The 19,111-nt window shown below is 36.5% G+C and overlaps 2 protein-coding genes across 2 annotated transcripts in view; one reads left to right on the top strand and one right to left on the bottom strand.

Moving 5' to 3' along the window:
* The window catches only part of PPA2 (inorganic pyrophosphatase 2), a 1,020,900-nt gene that overhangs the window by 221,600 nt on the left and 780,189 nt on the right, over positions 1 to 19,111 (bottom strand). The gene's annotated exons all lie outside the window — the stretch shown is intronic.
* Positions 1 to 19,111, top strand: part of ARHGEF38 (Rho guanine nucleotide exchange factor 38) — a 126,242-nt gene that overhangs the window by 47,410 nt on the left and 59,721 nt on the right. Inside the window, exon 3 of the mRNA XM_050791481.1 lies at positions 16,956 to 17,079. Within this exon, the coding sequence (XP_050647438.1) occupies positions 16,956 to 17,079 (124 nt within the window). The remainder of the gene's footprint in view (positions 1 to 16,955; positions 17,080 to 19,111) is intronic.

Here is a 19,111-nt window from a genome sequence, read left to right as displayed (position 1 = left end):
CATCTCTGCTCACTTCCAGAATTTTCTGATTGTAGTCTGGGCCTGAAAACACATTTCATCTTGGCTCACTGACCACAACTTTCTTAAAGTTGGCTACTCTCTAAAACTCTGTCTCTTTCATGAAAGTGCCCTGAACTAAGTGGAGTTAAGGTATTGATTTCTCACAGACATGTCTTATTTATGCAAACAATTGCCTTATGCCATTTATAATACATTCTACCCCACAACATCAAAATCCAATGCATACATTCTATTGTTTTGCAAGATGTTACCCTTGGGGGAAACTTGGTAAAGGGTACATGGATCTCTCTGTTTCATTTTTTTACAACTGTATGTGAATCTACAATTAATTCAAAATAAGAACTTTAATTAAAAACATAATGCCTTTATTTTTCCATCTTCCTCTCTTTCTCTCTTTAAATTACCCTTTTAAATACACATGTAAAATTTTACATATAAGGATAAAGTTTTTCCTCTGATCCTTTACCTTGTTTACTCTCCCAAACTTTCCAATTGATTTTTAAATATTGTGTTTTCAGAGAGGTAGAGACTACATTTTAAGAATAAGGGTATACATTAGGTTGTTTGGAAGAAATTTTATAATGTATAAAATGTATAACAATCTCCTGTGTATCTTGGCTATTTCTCATGCTTGCTTGAAATACCAGAATCCATGTAAACTGTAAAACAAACTGATGAAAAAGCTAAGTCCCTTTCTCCACTTCCATCTCCTATTCGATCCAGTCCCACCTACTGTAGAGTAAGGCAGTTCCTGAGATCAAACTCCTCAGTCACAAGACCTCACAGACTTTAGTGAGTACAGATATCCAAACCAGGTTGATAATCCCAAAGTAAAAGATGCCCTAAAAGCCAGAGAAAAACAGGGATTTTGTTCACTACATTAAATAAAAATCTGAGAAAAACAGCAATTCCTGCCAAGTACAATTGAGATGCTGGGAGAAATGACTCAAAAGAAATATACCTGCCTTTCTCATTCTACTTTGTACTGGCTTTTCTAAACTAAGGTGCTGACTTGAAAATGTTATACTGCTGCTGGAAGTCTGCTTTAACTATCGATACAAATATTCTTCAATCCTTTACAAATACCGATTTTCATGAAGAGTAAGATACATCACAACAAAGAATCCTGTAGTCTGTATGTCCAGGGTAGAACTCCATTTCTTTATTTTATCAAAGACTTGATTTTCACCCTTTCTGTGGAATCCTAGCATTTATTATATAGTCTGGGCCATTGTTCCTCCATAATAAGGCCAGATACTTGAAGTCTCATAAAGTCAGAAAAAAAAAAACTCAATAATTTTTTTCTTGATTTTCTGTGTGTTAATAAGGGCAGTTCCTAACCTCCAACAGGAGGTTATAGATGTGAAACATTAAATTTAAAAATAAAAGGCACAGTGTTGCCAACCACAATGTGACTATGTTGATACATAATATCTAACTGGCCTCTTTCTCAAGTACTGAAACCCAGTCATCATACTTCACTTACTTTCCCATTTTCCCCTGGAGGGACATTTCTGTTTTGTCAACCTGGAAAACATAGAGTTTGCTGTCATATTGGATTCAGATTTAGTTGGGTATGAAAGTGATGCATCAATATTCTAGTACATGAATTATCTTTTTATGGGAAGAAAATCTCTTATCTTTGCTTGTTCAGAAAGTCTCAACTCAAAAAAATGAGGCATTCATTTTTATCCTTGTACTACAGTTTTATGATGGAAACTATTCTCCTTGTTGTTACATTTATAAACAGCTCCTAAGCTCCATTTCAGGACAGCTTCAGTGTTCTCTAATTTTTATAATCTATAGTCCAGATCAGAATCTGCTGGACCAAGTGAGGAGAAAAATGAATGTATTTCCCAATTCAGTGCAGGATTTGGGATGCCCAGAATTGAAAAACATAGATATGTTAAGCAGATCTGTTTTAGTATCCAGGAAAGTCATCCCTCAGCCTAGGCAAGATGATCTTGTGCTCATTACTTTACTTCCCAGAGTGGAGATGATGCATAAACCACAATTTTCATTTGCTTTGTGTGTGTGTGTGTGTGTGTGTGTGTGTGTAGAATAAGCAACAAAATTTCAGTGGCTGTGATTATCATAATATTGCCATAAACTTCTCTAATGAAATGCCAGCAATGTTGAGGCAGCTTTATTCAGGCATAGATCAAAATAGCCATGCATATCACTACACGGCCATAAATTCTGGACTCCAAACAATAACACTGGGCCAGAAAGGAAGCAGATATTAAGAAAATAATTATTTTATTAATATGCACTTACATAAGGCACTTTAGACACAGGCAAGGTAGATGATTACATGAGTTAATTGATTAATTAATTTTAGGTCATTTAGAGTATGTAAGGATATATGAAACACATTTTTGTGTCATCAAAAAAACTAAGAATCCTTAGTGAGAGGCCTCTTATAACTAAGATAACTTGTAATGCAAAGTGATAATTGATAAGTATAGACAATAAGTGCAATTGGGGTTCAGAGAAAGGACAGATCACTTCCAGACAGATTAACTGAGCTATATTTCATGAAGAATGTGATATTTTCGTTGAATACGCAAATTAAAAGATTAAATGTTTGTCAAGTGCCTATTGCATGCAGTGCCTGCTCCTGAGCTCTGCGTGGGTATCAAGGAAATTTATGTCACAGTCTTGCCCTAGTAAAGTCTATAATGTGGCCAAGAAAATGACTCATAAACACATAAAACACAAATAACAATCAAAGATCTATTTCAAGGCAACACTAGAAGTGATCATGACAGAAGGCAGTCATGATTAGTTATGCTAATTAGTTATGCAACAATTAATTGCTTTAGATATTAGCAGAGGGAGGCACTCACTTCCCTGACCTGTTGGCAGCATTTGACAAAAACAGTGCCTTCTGTCTTCCAGGACTCTACACACTCTTTGTTTTCCCCATAATCCTCTGGCTGCTGCTTCTCGGTCTCCTTTGCTGGTTAATACTCATCTATAAACACTAAAGTAATTGAGGGCTCCACCTGTGGTCTTCTTCTCTCTTTTGTCCACATTAGCTCTATTGCAAATCTGATGTGGTTTATGGCTTTAAATTCCATCTACATGCTGATGATTGGCAAATTTTTATCTCCAGCCTAGACATTTTCCCTGAAGTCCTCCTTTGTTTCTCCAATTATGCACTCAAATCTCTACTTGATTGTCTACAAGGGATCTCAAATTTAGCATGTTCAAAACTGAGTTCCTAATTTCCTCTTTAAAAATTTCTCCATTGTATTCTATCTCATCTCAGAAAATGGCAGCTCTACCTTCCAGTTGCTCAGGCAAAATTCCCTGGAGTCATCCTTAACTTTTTTCTTTCTCTTAATTCCCATATTAGATCGATCAGCACATTATTTAGTTCTGCCTTCAAAATTTATCTAGAATTAGACCATGTCTCATCTCCTCTCTTACTGCCACTCTGGTTCAAGAACCTGTCAATAACCCCCTGGACTTTTACAACTGTCTTGTGACCCATGTCTCTTCCTCTACCTTGTTTCAACCAAGCAGCCAGAGTGATCCTTTTAAAATATGAGTCAAATTATGTCACTCTTCTACTCAAAACCCTCAAATGCTTCCCCTCTCACTCTGATTAAAACCTAATATACTCATGATGACCTACAAGGTCCTACAGGGGCTGGCCCTCATTCTCACTGATGTCATCTATTTCTACCTTCTGGCCTCTTCACTCTTTCTTGAACAAACCAGGAGCACTACTGTGTCAAGCTCTTTGTTCTTGCTGTTTACTTTGCCTTGAATGCTCTTCCCCAAAATAACTTCATAGCTTGCTCCTTCATGTCCTTCAAGACTTTACTCAGTAAAGCCTTCCTTCACCACCTCCATCTTAGACTGGATTCCTCAGAAGCAGAGCCTGATAAAAAGGATTTTTAGATGGTATTGATTTGGGAGATGATACCCTGAAATAGCAGTAAGGGAAAGGGGAAATGAGACAGAGAAAGAAGGCAATAGAGGGTACATTAATGAGTGGGTTAATTCTGTGGCCAAATGGGGCTCATTTCCCACTGGGACCTTGGGGAGGCTGTACAGAACACATTGTCCCATGGGAGGAGTATTTACCCTCCTCAATTCCTGTTAGACACTGGCTAAGGGATGCTCCTGGGAGTGTTAATTCCTGGCACTTCTAGCCTTGTCTGTGTGTAGGCAGAGCAGGCATCAGTGGTCAGAGAAAGCCTTTCGGTAGAAAATCAGAGATGCTTACACCAGAAGGCCTGCCACATGTCAAAGAACATTCAGAATCAAGGAGATATAAGTAAGGCATTGCCAGTGCTGCAGCCTTCCCAAAATTCCCTATCTTCCTTTTGCTGTTTTTGTTTTATCCCTCTAATATTTAACCCTATATTTAATACAATATATTTTCCTTTCTTATCCTGTTAACTTTTCTCCTTTATGAATCATGAATTTTGTCTCATTTGTTCACTGCTATATCCCCAGCATCTAATACAGTGCTTTATACATGAGCAGCAGTAAATATTTATAGATTGAAAAAAAATGAGTGGATGAACAACTTCAGGATGGGTAAGTGATCCATGAAGTCTTAGAGAAGGGATGGGATTTGCACTGAGTAAACATTGGTTAGGTGGAGGCAGGGTCAGGAGAGCAGCCCAGCAGTGGAGAACCACAGGAGCAACAGTTGGTGAGCTAACTAATAGGGTCAGTTTAAAAATGAGTTAATTCCTTTTGATAGGAGCAGATGGTTCTTATAAAAATAAAAATAACTGGAGTAAGACAAGATAGGTCTTGTCCAGGCAAACCGTCAGATTCAGAAATTTGAGGTCTTTTCTGTAGGCAACTGGGAAGAAACAAATGTTTTAAAACAGAGGAATTGATAACTGTGTTGTAAACCCAATTAAGCATGTTTTAGGAAGACTAATCTGAAATTATTAGTAAGCTGATTTGGAGAAATAGGAAATAAAAATGAGTTTAGAAGCTTTTTCAGAGGTAGAAACTAGGGCCTGATAGAGTTTTACAAAGTGACTAAGAAAAGGCTAATTGAATGTTGGAGATAGTGGGGCTAAGCTATCAAGATGAGAGTTAGGGGTGATGGAGGGGAGAACCTGCACTGACCCTAAGGTCTGGAGTCTGGAACTTAGTGGTACAGCTAATAGATGGTGCACCCAAAGACCTGTCCCCACTCCAGGGCTCACGCTTGTTTCCATCATCCTGGGCATACCCAGCAAAATCCAAACTCGGCTGAGTTTTGAGAATCTCCTGGAACTCAGGTCACTTAACATTGGTTTGGGCACCTTGGATTTTTGACAAAGGCAGTTGCTTAAAAAGAAAAAAAGAGACAAGTGAGAAATTATTAACAATTTAAAAATGTTTCCAGAACTGGCTCTGCTTCCTAAAATCAGCACTCACTCCTGCTCCCTTCCTTATGCTTATTGTCTATGGTTCTTGGGATTCGTACTGCAGCATAATGCTGTGGGGAGCATCGGTCCACTTAGTAGTGCAAAGATCCTGCCCTGTCTCCAGATGAGGACTCTGGCAGGCCCATCACTTCACAGATCAATGAACATCTGAAGCACTCATCTAGTTTGGGAACTGCCTTTAGCAGCTAGCAGTTTAGTCAAAATTCATTCCAGTTTTCCTAAAAATAACAATAATAACTACAATATATTGAGTACTTATAAGAAGCCAGGCGTTATTCCAAACAACTTGTTTATATTAGTTAATATGATAGTTACATCAACTCATGAAGTAGGTTTAAGTGTTCCTACTTGACTAATGAGGAAACCAAGGAACAAAGAGGCTAAGTAACTTATCCAAAGTCACACAGCTGGAATGTGACTCCTCCTTGACACCAGCTCACCAGCCAGCTCCTGACCCTCGGGAGGATGGGTGAGGAGAGGTAAGGGAGGGGGAAAGTGTACTTGAACTGGTACCATCATAGACTAGCTTTACATTCTTTGGAGTTTCCAGATATAATAATGTGGCACTCTTACAGGTACCTTCCTGGCCTTTTTCAGGCTATTCTCATGATGGTGGTGTTGGGGAGATTCTCTCTTGAAAGCCACTCAATCCAATTGCATCTGTCCCAGTCGGTGATTTGCAACTCTTTCCAGAGCCCCGAGGCATCCAGAGTGTACCTCTGTATTCTGCCCTTCAGCTGTGCAGGCAGAGTCATAGATATGTTTACACTAGCTTCACCACCTCACAGGGTCCACAGCTGGTCCATAGGAAGCATTCAAGCATCCCCGACCCCCAAGACCTATGGGAGTACAGATTCATCCCAACATAGCCATCACTTTCCTGCTGCCACAGCTCCTTTAGGTTTCGCAGGCATGAGGTCAACAGAGGTGACTTTGAAACAGTTCGCTGAATCCTCCTTTGCAAGTTCATCTTGACAAAGGAAGTTCATCTATGGCAAACCGTCTCCTGCTCACTTTGGTATCTGATAGCTAAGAAATTGATGCCTCAATTGAAATTCAGGCAGGAAGTGTTTGTTTTTTAACCTGTTGTATGTTTACTATATTCATGGGGTTCCATGGAGACATCCTGGGGAAGAAAACATGATATGGACTAGCATAGTATGTGCCATGAGATCGAACAGCTCCTGGAGTGCCATGCTGCAGGAGGCAAAGCAGAAAAGAGGTGCAGAGGCAAGGCCACGGAGAGCCCCATGCCAGAAGAACTGACTTCATGTGTGTGGGGAAGGGAAATCATTGGAAATTTAAACAGTAATGCTTAACTTAGATGTGATGATCAGAGTACTAAAACAAGTGACATTCTCCAAGGGAAAAAGTGTGGGAATTACAGTGGTCAAGTGATTAAATCCTGGAAACACCAGAATTTACAACACAGATGGACTTCATGGATATTTGTTCTATGTTGTACCAGTTTTGTCCCTAATTCCTGTGTTACCGCTCAAGTGTACTGTCACATACCTGCCCACCACATCTTTTTGTGCCTTCCATTTCACGCTTCTTTTTTCCTCTCATTTATCATCGCTAGCAAATTTTTCTTTTCCTTTCTTTTGCAAAAGCGTGTCCTCATTTTTCAAATTATTTTCAATGAGTTCTAGTTTTTATTGTATCATTGAAGATTAGAACTTTGCAACTGTGTCATTAAATCGGGAAAAAAATAGGTGGTATGCTAAGTCATCCCTGATGTCAGTAGTTTCTTTTAGATATTAGGCCTAAAGGATATGAATGCTTGTTGAAAAAGTTATGAGAATTGCTATAAGCTCTCAGTTTGAGTATGTACAGGAAGAAGAAATAAACACACATGTACACACATTCACGCACACACCCTCACAGTGAGTACTCAAGTGATCAAAGCATAAAATGTTTACCCCATTCATCATGCCCAACCACAAGCCTTTAAATATAATTTTTTGGCTGATATGGGTACATTAAAAAATTATGAGTTTTTCTTATAATCTCATTGATTGTTCCAAAGAGTTTCCATATTACTTTCTCTATATTTCAACAATATAAATCATAGTGTTTAGTCTATGCTTTCTGAAGAATTTCAGAAGAGATTACAAAATATACTAGCCCTCTAGCTCAAAAGACCTATTTTTAGCACAACTGTTTGTCTTTGGAACATTTCATATAAAATTCAAAGTACGAAAAGGAAGGCAAGACCACCCCAAACCTCTGCCACGTAATTTCTTTTCTGCCTGTCTCTGTGTCAAGGCAGAGAAGAGAAACAAAGGCAGAGACCTTTAGTCAACTACCTACCTTTTACCCAAGGATATCAATACAAGAACTTTGCTTTTCTATTACTAGTCAAAACAAATTTTCTGTTGGACTTGTTTTTAATTTTAATTTTCAGTTCCAGGGCTGTTGGACTTCTTAACTCAGGGACTTCTCAAGTTTGAACCCAGCCTCTTTGTCTGGCTTTGACTGTTGCCTCTGCCCTTCCTCACACACATGCTGAGATTTCTGTTTCAGAGACCCCACTCTCCTTTCTGCAAAGGGACTAACATCTCTCTGCTAATGTAGGTCTGTCCACATCAATATCTTCTGGCCTGGAATGTTTTCTGGCAGTTATCAGGTAACTTAGGCATTTATCTGCAAGATTAGTTAAAAGACTTACTGTATAGCTGATTCAACTCATAGTTTGACTCAATTAGCCAGTTTCAAACCCAGTTTCACAGCAGGAAATTTCACACATACAAATCAGCAGTTTTGAGAAATCTGATGAAATAATGGCTAGTTTACCCTGAAAATCTTTGTATTCTCGAAGCCAACTGTCTCAGTAAATGCCATGGTAATGAGTTAATTATCCTACGCCAGTGGTTGCTAGGGCTTTCTGCCAACATCCTTTTTTTCCACTTGCTGCAATTTCTGTTGCACAAGCATTCTTCTTCTCAACTTCCTCACTAAAAAATAAAACAAAACCTATTTTATCCTCTCAGAATGTCCCCATTGGGTCTCCACTTCTCAAATATTTTGCAACGCACGGCAGCTTTCTTCCACTTCCACCTTACTTACTACAGTCTCAATATCATTGGGTTTTGATGGCTTCAGCATTAATAATGGATCAATCTAATTTAGAGGATGCATTCAGGCCTCACCAAAATGTTGTGTGTGGAACTGCCCTACAGAAGGAGTAGATGGCATCAAAGTTCTATTAGACCAAATCAGTTGATGGCTAAGGAGAATTTGCCCTATGTTAATTCTAATGTAATCACTACATAAGTTCAGAGCCCAGAATTGGGGCCCTATTTGAACTTGGATTTACTGCCAAACTACACTGAATCCAAACACTGAGGACTTTTCTAGAAACAATTTCCAGAGGATGATTTGGTTGGTGGCAATCACTGTGGCCCTTGAAAGCAGTGCTGTTTATTTTCTCCCTTCTTCTACAATTGTTGTATTAAATATATATGTCATGCACATATATATAGAATTTTTAAATTGTGTGATTTTGATCATCAAATTAGGAGCCCAAAATTATAGTTCCAACTGAGGTCAGGACAGCAATATCCAACTGACAATTTTAAATCCATTGGTTGTCAGAAAGAAAAAACAATGCTTATTTGTTAATACTTTTTAAAATCCTTTAAAAATTTAATAAGTTTAGCTCAGTGATAGACATGAGTGTGAACAAGAGTTTAGCAAAGAGGGCTGATTATAATAATGAAAAGGGTGATCTATCTAGATTTCAAATTTTATGAATGGTTAAGTACGTTACAGTATTTCCACATAATGTTGACATTAAAAATAGTGCAACTGAAGGAAATTACTGACATGAAAAGATGTTCATGTTATGTTGTTAAGGCAAAAACTGTAAACTCTATTAGAAGTATATAAATTTTTGTATGGATGTACACACAGACACACAGAGAAAAATTATCTGGAAAAACATACCTGAAAATGTATCAGTGGCTACTTCTGTGTGGTAGAATTATAGGTGATTGTATTTTCTTGCTTTTACTTGTCTGCAAGACACCTAAGAATGTTTGGTTTTTCCTCCCTGTGATGAGGTTTAGGCCGATTCATACAGTGCTCGTTAAACAGAAACCTGTAAACAGACATGTCCCAGGTGTAAAGTAGGAGAAGGCTGGCTTCCATCAGCAAATTAGCCAGTTATACCAACAGCCAAAATAAGCACACTAGTGTGCCTTTGCAGACAAAATTAAGTAGAAAATTATAAAATATCCATGTAATAGTTGTGAACAACTAAATTAGGTAATTTTTTTGCCTTTAAACCACTTTTGATCTTTGCATGCTTGTTATTCAGAGCCTGGTGAAGTGATTACAAAGAATATTCATTTTTGGCTCCTACAAGAGTAAATAGATCATTTAAATTGTACAGATTCAATTCAGTTCATATTTTTAAACTTTTACTGAGTAACTATGCACATACCCAGAACTGTGTTAGACACAGTAGAGTACTCACAAAGGCAAATGTCTTAGAGGAACTCACAGTTTTGTCATAGAGACAGATAAATTAAATTAATAAATATTTCTGATAAATAGAATGGGCTTCCATATAAGCAGTGAGTAATATGAAACAAGAGTCATGGAAGTGTGGGAGAAAGAGAAGTTAATTCTAACCAAGGAACAGGAAATATTTCCTAGAGAAAGCAACATTCTGGCTACAATTAGAAGTGTATTAATCTTCTTTGGGTCGTAGGTAACAGAAATAAAGTTCAAACTAGCTTAAATAAAAATACACTTTGGGCTGGGTGCGGTGGCTCACATCTGTAATCCCAGCACTTTGGGAGGCCGAGGTGGGCAGATCACGAGGTCAGGAGATCGAGACCACCCCGGCTAACACGGTGAAACCCCGTCTCTACTAAAAAAATACAAAAAATTAGCCGGGCGTGGTGGCGGGCGCCTGTAGTCCCAGCTACTCGGGAGGCTGAGTCAGGAGAATGGCGTGAACCCGGGAGGCGGAGCTTGCAGTGAGCTGAGATCTGGCCACTGCACTCCAGCCTGGGTGACAGAGCGAGACTCCATCTCAAAAAAAAAAAAAAAAAGACACTTTGTCAGCTTATGGAATAGGATTTCTTGCTTTAGGCAAGGCTAGATCCAAGGGTTAACAAGACTTTGCCAGGCTTAGCTTTCCTCTTTGTGACTTTTTCACAGACAAGTTCTCCACAAAGATGACTGCCAAAGATAGAAACTTACATACTATGTTAGTCCAGTTAGGCTTCTATTTTTAAAAAATTGCCATAAACTGGGTAACGTAGGCAACAGAAATTTATTTCTCACAGCTCTCGAAGCTGGGAAGTCCCAGATCAAGATGCCAGCAGATTCAGTGTCTGATGAGGGCCCACTTTCTAGACAGCCGTCTTTTAGCTGTAACCTTTTTAATTTGTTGAGTAACCTCCATACTATTTTCCATAATGGCTGTACTAATTTACATTCCTACCAACAGTGTGCAAGAGTTCACTTTTCTCCACATCCTCACTAACACTTGTTTTCCTTCATCTTTTTAAATAGTAGTCATTCTAACAAGTATATGGTCATATCTCATCGTGATTTTAATTTGCATTTCTCTGATGATAGTGATATTGGGCATTAAATACCTATTGGCCACTTTTGTGTCTTCTTTTGAGAAATGTCTATTTAGATCTTTTGCCCATTTTTGTAATTTAATTTATTTTTATTTACTTATTTTTAATTTTTATAAATACATAAAACTTGTACAAATATGCAGGGTACATGTAATATTTTGATACAAGTATACAATGTGTAATGATCAAATCTTAGTAATTGGGATATTCATCCCCTCCAACATTTATAATTTCTTTTTAAAATTTATTTTCAAGTATGGGTTTCAGAACATTTATAATTTTGTTTGTGTTGGGACATTCCAAATATTTTCTTCTAGCTATTTTGAAACATAACAATAAATTATTGTTAACTATAGTCGCCCTGTATCTTCTTTCTTTCTTTTTTTTTTTAACTTTTATTTTAAGTTCATGGGTACATCTGCAGGATGTGCAGGTTTGTTATGTGGGTAAATATGTGTCATGGGGGTTTGTTGTACACATTATTTCATCTCTCATGTATTAAGCCTAGTATCCATTAGTTTTGCCCACTTTTTCATAGGATTATTTGCTTTCTTACTGAGTAGAGTTCCTTATATATTATGCATATTAACACCCCTTATCAGATGTGTGGTTTGTAAATGTATTCTCTTATTTCACAAGTTGTCTCTCAACTCTGATTATTGTTTCCTTTGCTATGCAGAAGATTTTAAGTTTGATGTAATACCATTTGTCTATGTTTGCTTTTGTTTCCTGTGATTTGGGATTCTATGCAAAAAATAATTGCCCAGACCAATGTCATGAAGCTTTTCACCTCTATTTTCTTCCAGTAATTTTACAATTTCAGGTCTTATGTTTAAGTCTTCATTTTGAGTTGATTTAGTGTGAGGTAAGGGTCTAATTTCATTTTTCTGCCTGTGGATAGCCAGTTTTTCTAGAACCATGTATTGAAAAGACTGTCCTTTCCCATTGTGTGTTCTTGATATCTTTGCTGAAAATCAATCAACGGTAAAAGTGTGGATTTATTTCTGGGCTCTCTATTCTGTTCCATTGGTGTATGTGTCTGTTATTATGCTGGTACCATGCTGTTTTGATTGCTAAAGCTTTGTAGTAGATTTTGAAGTCACTGAAAACTAAGTAACACTGATAAAATAATTTGAAGAAGACGTGGATAAATGGAAAGATATCTGGTGTTAATGAATTGGAAGAATTAATACTGTTAAAATATCCATTCTACCTAAAGCAATCTATAGACTAAATGCAATTTCTACTAAAATTCCAATGATGTGTTTCATATAAATAAAAAACAACCTTAAAATGTATATGCAACCATGCAAGACCCTGAAGAGCCAAAGCAACCTTGAGCAAAATGAACAAAGCTGGAGGCATCACATTACCTGATTTTAAAACCTAGTAATTATTTAAATGTAATGGGAACTAGCTATTTGAAGTATATCTTGCAATAAGTACTTTTGTAAAGCAACAAATTAAATTGCCGATTGAAACACTGGCCTTTAATCTAGAACCAGAAATACCATTTGACACAGCAATCCAATTCTGGGTATATACCTAAAGGAATATTAATCATTCTACTGTGAAGACACATGCACACGTATGTTTACTGCAGCACTATTTACAATAGCAAAAACATGGAACCAACCCAAATGCCCACCCATGATAGACTGGATAAAGAAAATGTGGTACATATACACCATGGAATACTATGCAACCATAAAAAGGAATTGGATCACATCCTTTGCAGGGACATAGATAAAGCTGGAAACTATCATCCTCTGCAAACTAACAAAGAAAGAGAAAACCAAATACGACATGTTCTCACTCATAAGTGGGAGCTGAACAATGAGAACACATGGACACAGAGAGAGGAACAACACACACTAGGGCCTATTAGGGAATGGGTGGGGAGAGGAGGGAACAAAGAGGATGGGTTAATAGGTGCAGCAAACCACCATGGCACATGTATACCTATGTAACAAACCTGCATGTTCTGCACACGTATCCCATGTTTTTTAGAAGAAAATTTTTAAAAAGAAACATTGGCCTTTATTTTTTATGTTTTGTAAGTCTGAATTATTATGTATTGACTTGACTTAGAATAGCGTGTACTCAGACTGTCTTTTTTTAAAAAAATGAATTTTAATCCATTTAAAATGTAATTCAACTTAAGCTTTAGAGCGTTACCTGTTTCCAGTGAATGATTAATAAATATAAATACATGCTTCTTTGAATTTATATCAGTAATCATAAAATCATCTATCAGTTTTAAAAGCCTATTTGTAGCAGGCACTTGTTTTTTCCTTGGCATAGCAGTGACTGGATATGAATTAATTTTATGATTCACAGAATCCCTGTGGGCTCATGGTGATATGGGCATTTGAAATCAGGCCAATTGATGTTTTAATCCTTTCTGTCCTTCAGGAAGAGGTGGAATTAAAATCTATGTTTTTGTTATTTAATATTTGTTGCACTAAGCTAAGATTACAGATAAAATGTAGAATTGGATCCTTTCTAAATGGATTCATAATCTAAATTAAACAGATATACAGGATAGTGACCTTGAGAAATAAATTGTAGGAGTGACAACTTGGTGAAAAAACTCAGGAACAAACCAAAGAATCTAAATGGAGATAGTAAAGTATTCATTATTAATATTTGCTGGTAATGAACGAAGGCATAGAATGAAAAGGTCAGTTTCTGAATCCGGTTCTCCCCTGAAGTTTTTGCATGAGTTTGAGCATGGCTCCTCTCTTCATCCTGCATTATTTTCTGTATCTTCAAGATGGTTCAACCTTTACAAAGAAGTTGGAGTCATGTATGAAATAATAAATATGAAACACTCGAAGTTTCTCAGAATAAAGTTTCCACAGCAAAATGAAATAATAATAGGGATGCACTGCATGATTTACTGCTGATAGTTTATCTTATAAAGCAAGTAAATTAGGGGCTGAAATTTTACATATTAGAAGGATTTATTTCAAAAACGATTTTAAGAAATATACAATCAGTAAATTTGAAATAAACCAATCTATAAAACTTTGATTCACATACAACTTTTGGAAAACATCTTGAATTATTCAAAGTTATATCTTTGTGGATTTAATTAATACCCAACACATGAGGCAATTCTTTAGGATAAGTGATGTGTTAAATCGGTGGTACTCAGAGATATATTACATTTGAGCCATTGATAATAGTAAAGTATTATTAAATGACAATTTCATGTTAACTAGTTAATAATTTATTATTAAATAATAATTAACCAAATCCATATAACTGTTATGTGTCTTTTAAATATTTTCTATAATATTAAATATACTTTCTAATATAGAAATTGAAAGTCTTGAACCTCTCTAGATTACAAGCAAAAACCCATATGTGCCATCTCCTATTAAAGTGAATGGTCAATTAAGGAACATTTTGTGATGCTGGATTAAAGACCCTAAGAACTAATAGTGATTATAATGTAGTAATTAGTATGGAATCATAGACAATTTCAGAATACATAAAATTAGTTTTTTAAAAGTTGTCTAATCCTATATTGAAATAAACCACTGCATATGATCATATGAATTTTTTTTTAATTTATAAGAAAAGAGATTTAATTGGTTTTGCAGGCTATACAGGAAGCATGGTGCTGGTTTCTTTTTTTTTTTTTTTAATTATACTTTAAGTTCTAGGGTACATGTGCACAACGTGCAGGTTTGTTACATATGTATACTTGTGCCATGTTGGTGTGCTGCACCCATCAACTCGTCGGCACCCATCAACTCGTCATTTACATCAGTTATAACTCCCAATGACATCCCTTCCCCCTCCCCCTCCCCATAATAGGCCCCGGTGTGTGATGTTCCCCTTCCCAAGTCCAAGTGATCTCATTGTTCAATTCTCACCTATGAGTGAGGACATGCGGTGTTTGGTTTTCTGTTCTTGGGATAGTTTGTGGAGAATGATCGTTTCCAGCTGCATCCATGTCCCTACAAAGGACACAAACTCATCCTTTTTTTGTGGCTGCATAGTATTCCATGGTGTATATGTGCCACATTTTCTTAATCCAGTCTGTCATTGATGGACATTTGGGTTGATTCCAAGTCTTTGCTATTGATATAGTGCTGCAATAAACATACATGTGCATGTGTCTTTACAGCAGCATGATTTATAATCCTTTGGGTATATACCCAGTAATGGGATGGCTGGGTCATATGGTATTTCTAGTCCTAGATCCTTGAGGAATCACCATACTGTTTTCCACAGTGGTTGAACTAGTTTACGATCCCACCAACAGTGTAGAAGTGTTCCTATTTCTCTACATCATCTCCAGCACCTGTTGTTTCCTGACGTTTTAATGATTGCCATTCTAACTGGTGTGAGATGGTATCTCATTGTGGTTTTGATTTGCATTGAGCATATGAATTTGATTACAAATGAGGCTGTGAGTTATCCTGAGGACAGAATGAATGATGGGAAAGTGAAAAATTTCCCAAGATGGTTGAAAGACTTGTATACAGAAAAACCATATTGCATAAGAAATAACTGACATAGTCACCACATTTTGGAAAGGTGCAATGTGAAGTCATGCTTCCATGTTCAATGATAGAATATCCTTACCAAAATAATATTGGTATCTAAAATGGAGAACAGTAGATTGGACAATGTCAAAAAGGGATGGGATAAAAAGATGAGCAGGTTGCTTTCTTCCTTACCCCTTAAATAGACCCCACACACACCTAAAGAAACTGAGTCTGAAATAATGGAAAAAAAGCTGTAGTTGTTGGCCTTCGTCTGCAGAATTCCTCCAGATCTCCCTCATACCTCCCTTGTTCCTAATTCCCCTAATTTCTTGGTACATTTTCTTTAATTGAATTCTCTGTCTCTTTCATACCCCTAACTTTGCTGAGCTGACTTTAAGCCAGCAACTCTGGTTTTCACTTGTGCTACTCCTCCATGAGTTGATTATTAATGAATTAATTATCCACCTATGACCTCATTCACAATAAGTCATGAGTAAAAGGCACCTACTCCTGTTCCCTGATGTTGCCCAGTAGAGTCTGCACCAATATGGCTGTGGCCTGACCAGTCACTATTTGATTATGAAAGGAGATCCAACTTAAACTCAAGGGAATGATGTCAAAAAAGATTCATCAAAATCAGAGCACATATCTTACCATACTCAGATAGCTGAGGATAGTTGTCCATTCCTCTACTAACCAATCACTACCTATGACACAATCTGGCTTCTTTTGTAATTCTTGGTACATAGAAGCTTCTCAGAAAATATTTGGTGAAAGGATGAATAAATGAATAAATAAATTATTATAAACACTTGCTATAAGATCTAAGAATAATTACACTGGTTGTTAAGGGTGTGCATGAAATAACAAAATATAATGAATGCTTAATTAGTAGAATATATTTAATGATTTCCATTTACATTTATATCAAGCAAAAAAAAAAAAAAAAGGAAAAAGCAACCCAGCACATCTACTTGTCATCACTTTTCAAACATCTGTGATTTAAAAACCAGCTTTGAAAATAGTTACTTGCCTCGGGTAAGGTCTGACTTCTGCTGTATAAGCAGTAAAATATTCTAAATCCTTACACACTACTACATACCCTCATAGAGGGCAGTTAACACCAATTAGGCTCAAATCTTCCCATTCTGGTTGTTATAGGAATATATAGATGTATGTTCAACACAAAACATATTCAACGTTTTTTAAAAAGACAGAAGTAACAGATGCATCATCCCAATTTCTTGGGGAAAAAAAAAAAGCAAACTGCACTCTAGAATTCCTAAATAAGAATGTTAACAGAAATGGTTAATGGAGACAGCATGGGCTGGCATTTAAAATGCTTACTGTTTAGCGGGAGAAAACATCCTAAATACAGTGCTTCTCTATCAGCTCAATGTTTTTTGTTTCTTCAGATTGATAGGCTGGATGTGGATAGCTTGTTTAGCAACATTGAGTCCGTGCATCAGATATCAGCCAAGCTGCTGTCATTGTTGGAAGAGGCCACAACAGACGTGGAACCGGCCATGCAAGTAATTGGTATGTTTATTCTCTTCTTGAGTTCTACAATACAACAGGAAATAATTTTTTAATAACCTCCCTTTGCTTTGGTTTTTTGTTCCTGACTCACCATGCTTCCCAGGAGATACATAAATGCTAAACCCATCTTTGGGCTCATTGTAATTATACAGACTCTGTATTTATTTTCAAATGGGTTTATATTCATTTGCAAAGTCCCTCAGTAGCACAAAACATACCATTTGCTTTTTAATTTCCAATCTTTCAATCTCTTTACTTTCCAGATGTTCTGTAATTTTTTAATGGCTAACACTTACTTGATCCTTAAAGAATTAATTATTTAAATATTCTAATAGCTTTACTGATTTTTCATCACAATGTTTTTTAGATCTTATGCCCATGAATCAATTTCTTTTTAGATTATAAATTTCTTACATGAGGAATGTAAAACTATTAAAGGAATGTAAGTTCTTAAAAATTTACACAAGTTCTACTTTTTTGATGCTTTCCTTTTTTCTATATTATTTACCTTCCAACTATGTTTTTACTCTTAATCAGATATATTTATTTTCTTACTCTGGTAAGATTTCAGAAGTAACAACAGAAAATATAATTTGAAAAGTATTGAGCCAAATTTGTATGCTCTCCATTTCTTGGGAATTTCCAAGGGAATAAGTGCTATGAATTCCATAAAGGCAGTTTGCACTTTAAGACATCATGCAAAGAGTGCCATGTAGACTAAGAGTTTTTTTAAATTATCGCTTCTTTATTTCACACTTAATATAAAATAACACCTCATTACAAAAATACGAAAACAATTCAGGAGCACATACAGTAACGGTAAAATTTCCTTTCATATATCCCTCCAATGCCCCTGTCTTCCTCATAAGTAACCACTTGTTTGATGTAGATCCTTTGAGATAACACACACACAGACTACACACAAACACCTTATGTCTTTACTGATTATGTCTTTGTTACCTTTTATTTGTTAGAGTTATAAAAATGGCATGAAACTTGTCTTGTTTAATATCTGTAGAGAACCAAAGTTTAATGAGCAAAGCTGGTCATAGATATGAAATATAGTGAAAGAAATGACTGGGCAATAAGGCCCGCCCACTCAGAAAGATTTCTTCCACAGACAGGTTTAAATTCAGTTGTTCTTTGTGATGAAATGTCCCCAACAAATTGCAAAAATATTTCCTGAAAGAAGAACTCTACTCACCACCACACTAATTCATTAGTGTGAATTCCTTGGACATTCATTTATTAATTTAATCAATGAATAGTTACGAAGTAGCAGCATATTCACAGGGTTTGGTATTGTATGACATCGCTTGGTATCAAAAGGTGAAAGAGCTCATTTTTGTCCTTCAAAAACATTCAACCAAACAGCTTCTTGAATTGAAGGTATGGGTATAATACACCATCAAAGCAGTTTCTACACTACTGCAAACCTCAGAGGATAAAGAGAACATTTCTAGATGGGGACTCGAAGGATTCTTGAAGACGTTACTTGGGCTTAAAGTATAGGTTCTATTTCAACAATAGGGTCCACGTTGAGGAGAAGATTCTAAATGGAAATGACAGTATGAAAAACTAGTGCCAAACGAATGTCAAATGCCAAGCGTGTTTAGGAAATGAAGAGTGATCAAGCTGGAGTGAAGGACTGATGTAAGCAAGAAGTGAGAAATGAATCTGAAAGTGCAGAGTAGGGACTGGCAGCACTTGGAAATGAAGTTTGGAATTTACAGGTAATAAAGAGCCATTAAAATATTTCTAGCAAGGGTGTGATGAGACACAAAAGTTTCTGGAGAAAGAAAAATATGGTGGGTCTGAAGAGAATGCAGAGGAGGAACTGAGTCCTAGACCAGTAAATAGGTTATTATAAGAAACGTAGGCATGTGGTAATAAGCATTGAGACTAAGGAAGATGCAGTGAAAAATTTTAAAAAGGGGGTCATTTCAAGAGAAATGTAGAGGAAAGCATAAACAAGTGGTTGATTCATGTGCTGAAGTCAAAAACAATTCCAGATTTAAGGTGACCATGTATC

Source organism: Macaca thibetana, chromosome 5 (assembly GCF_024542745.1).
Source record: "Macaca thibetana thibetana isolate TM-01 chromosome 5, ASM2454274v1, whole genome shotgun sequence".
In the NCBI taxonomy this organism is placed as follows: domain Eukaryota; kingdom Metazoa; phylum Chordata; class Mammalia; order Primates; family Cercopithecidae; genus Macaca; species Macaca thibetana.
Note: the sequence above shows the minus strand (reverse complement) of the source record. Positions and strands in the feature narration are given on the sequence as shown.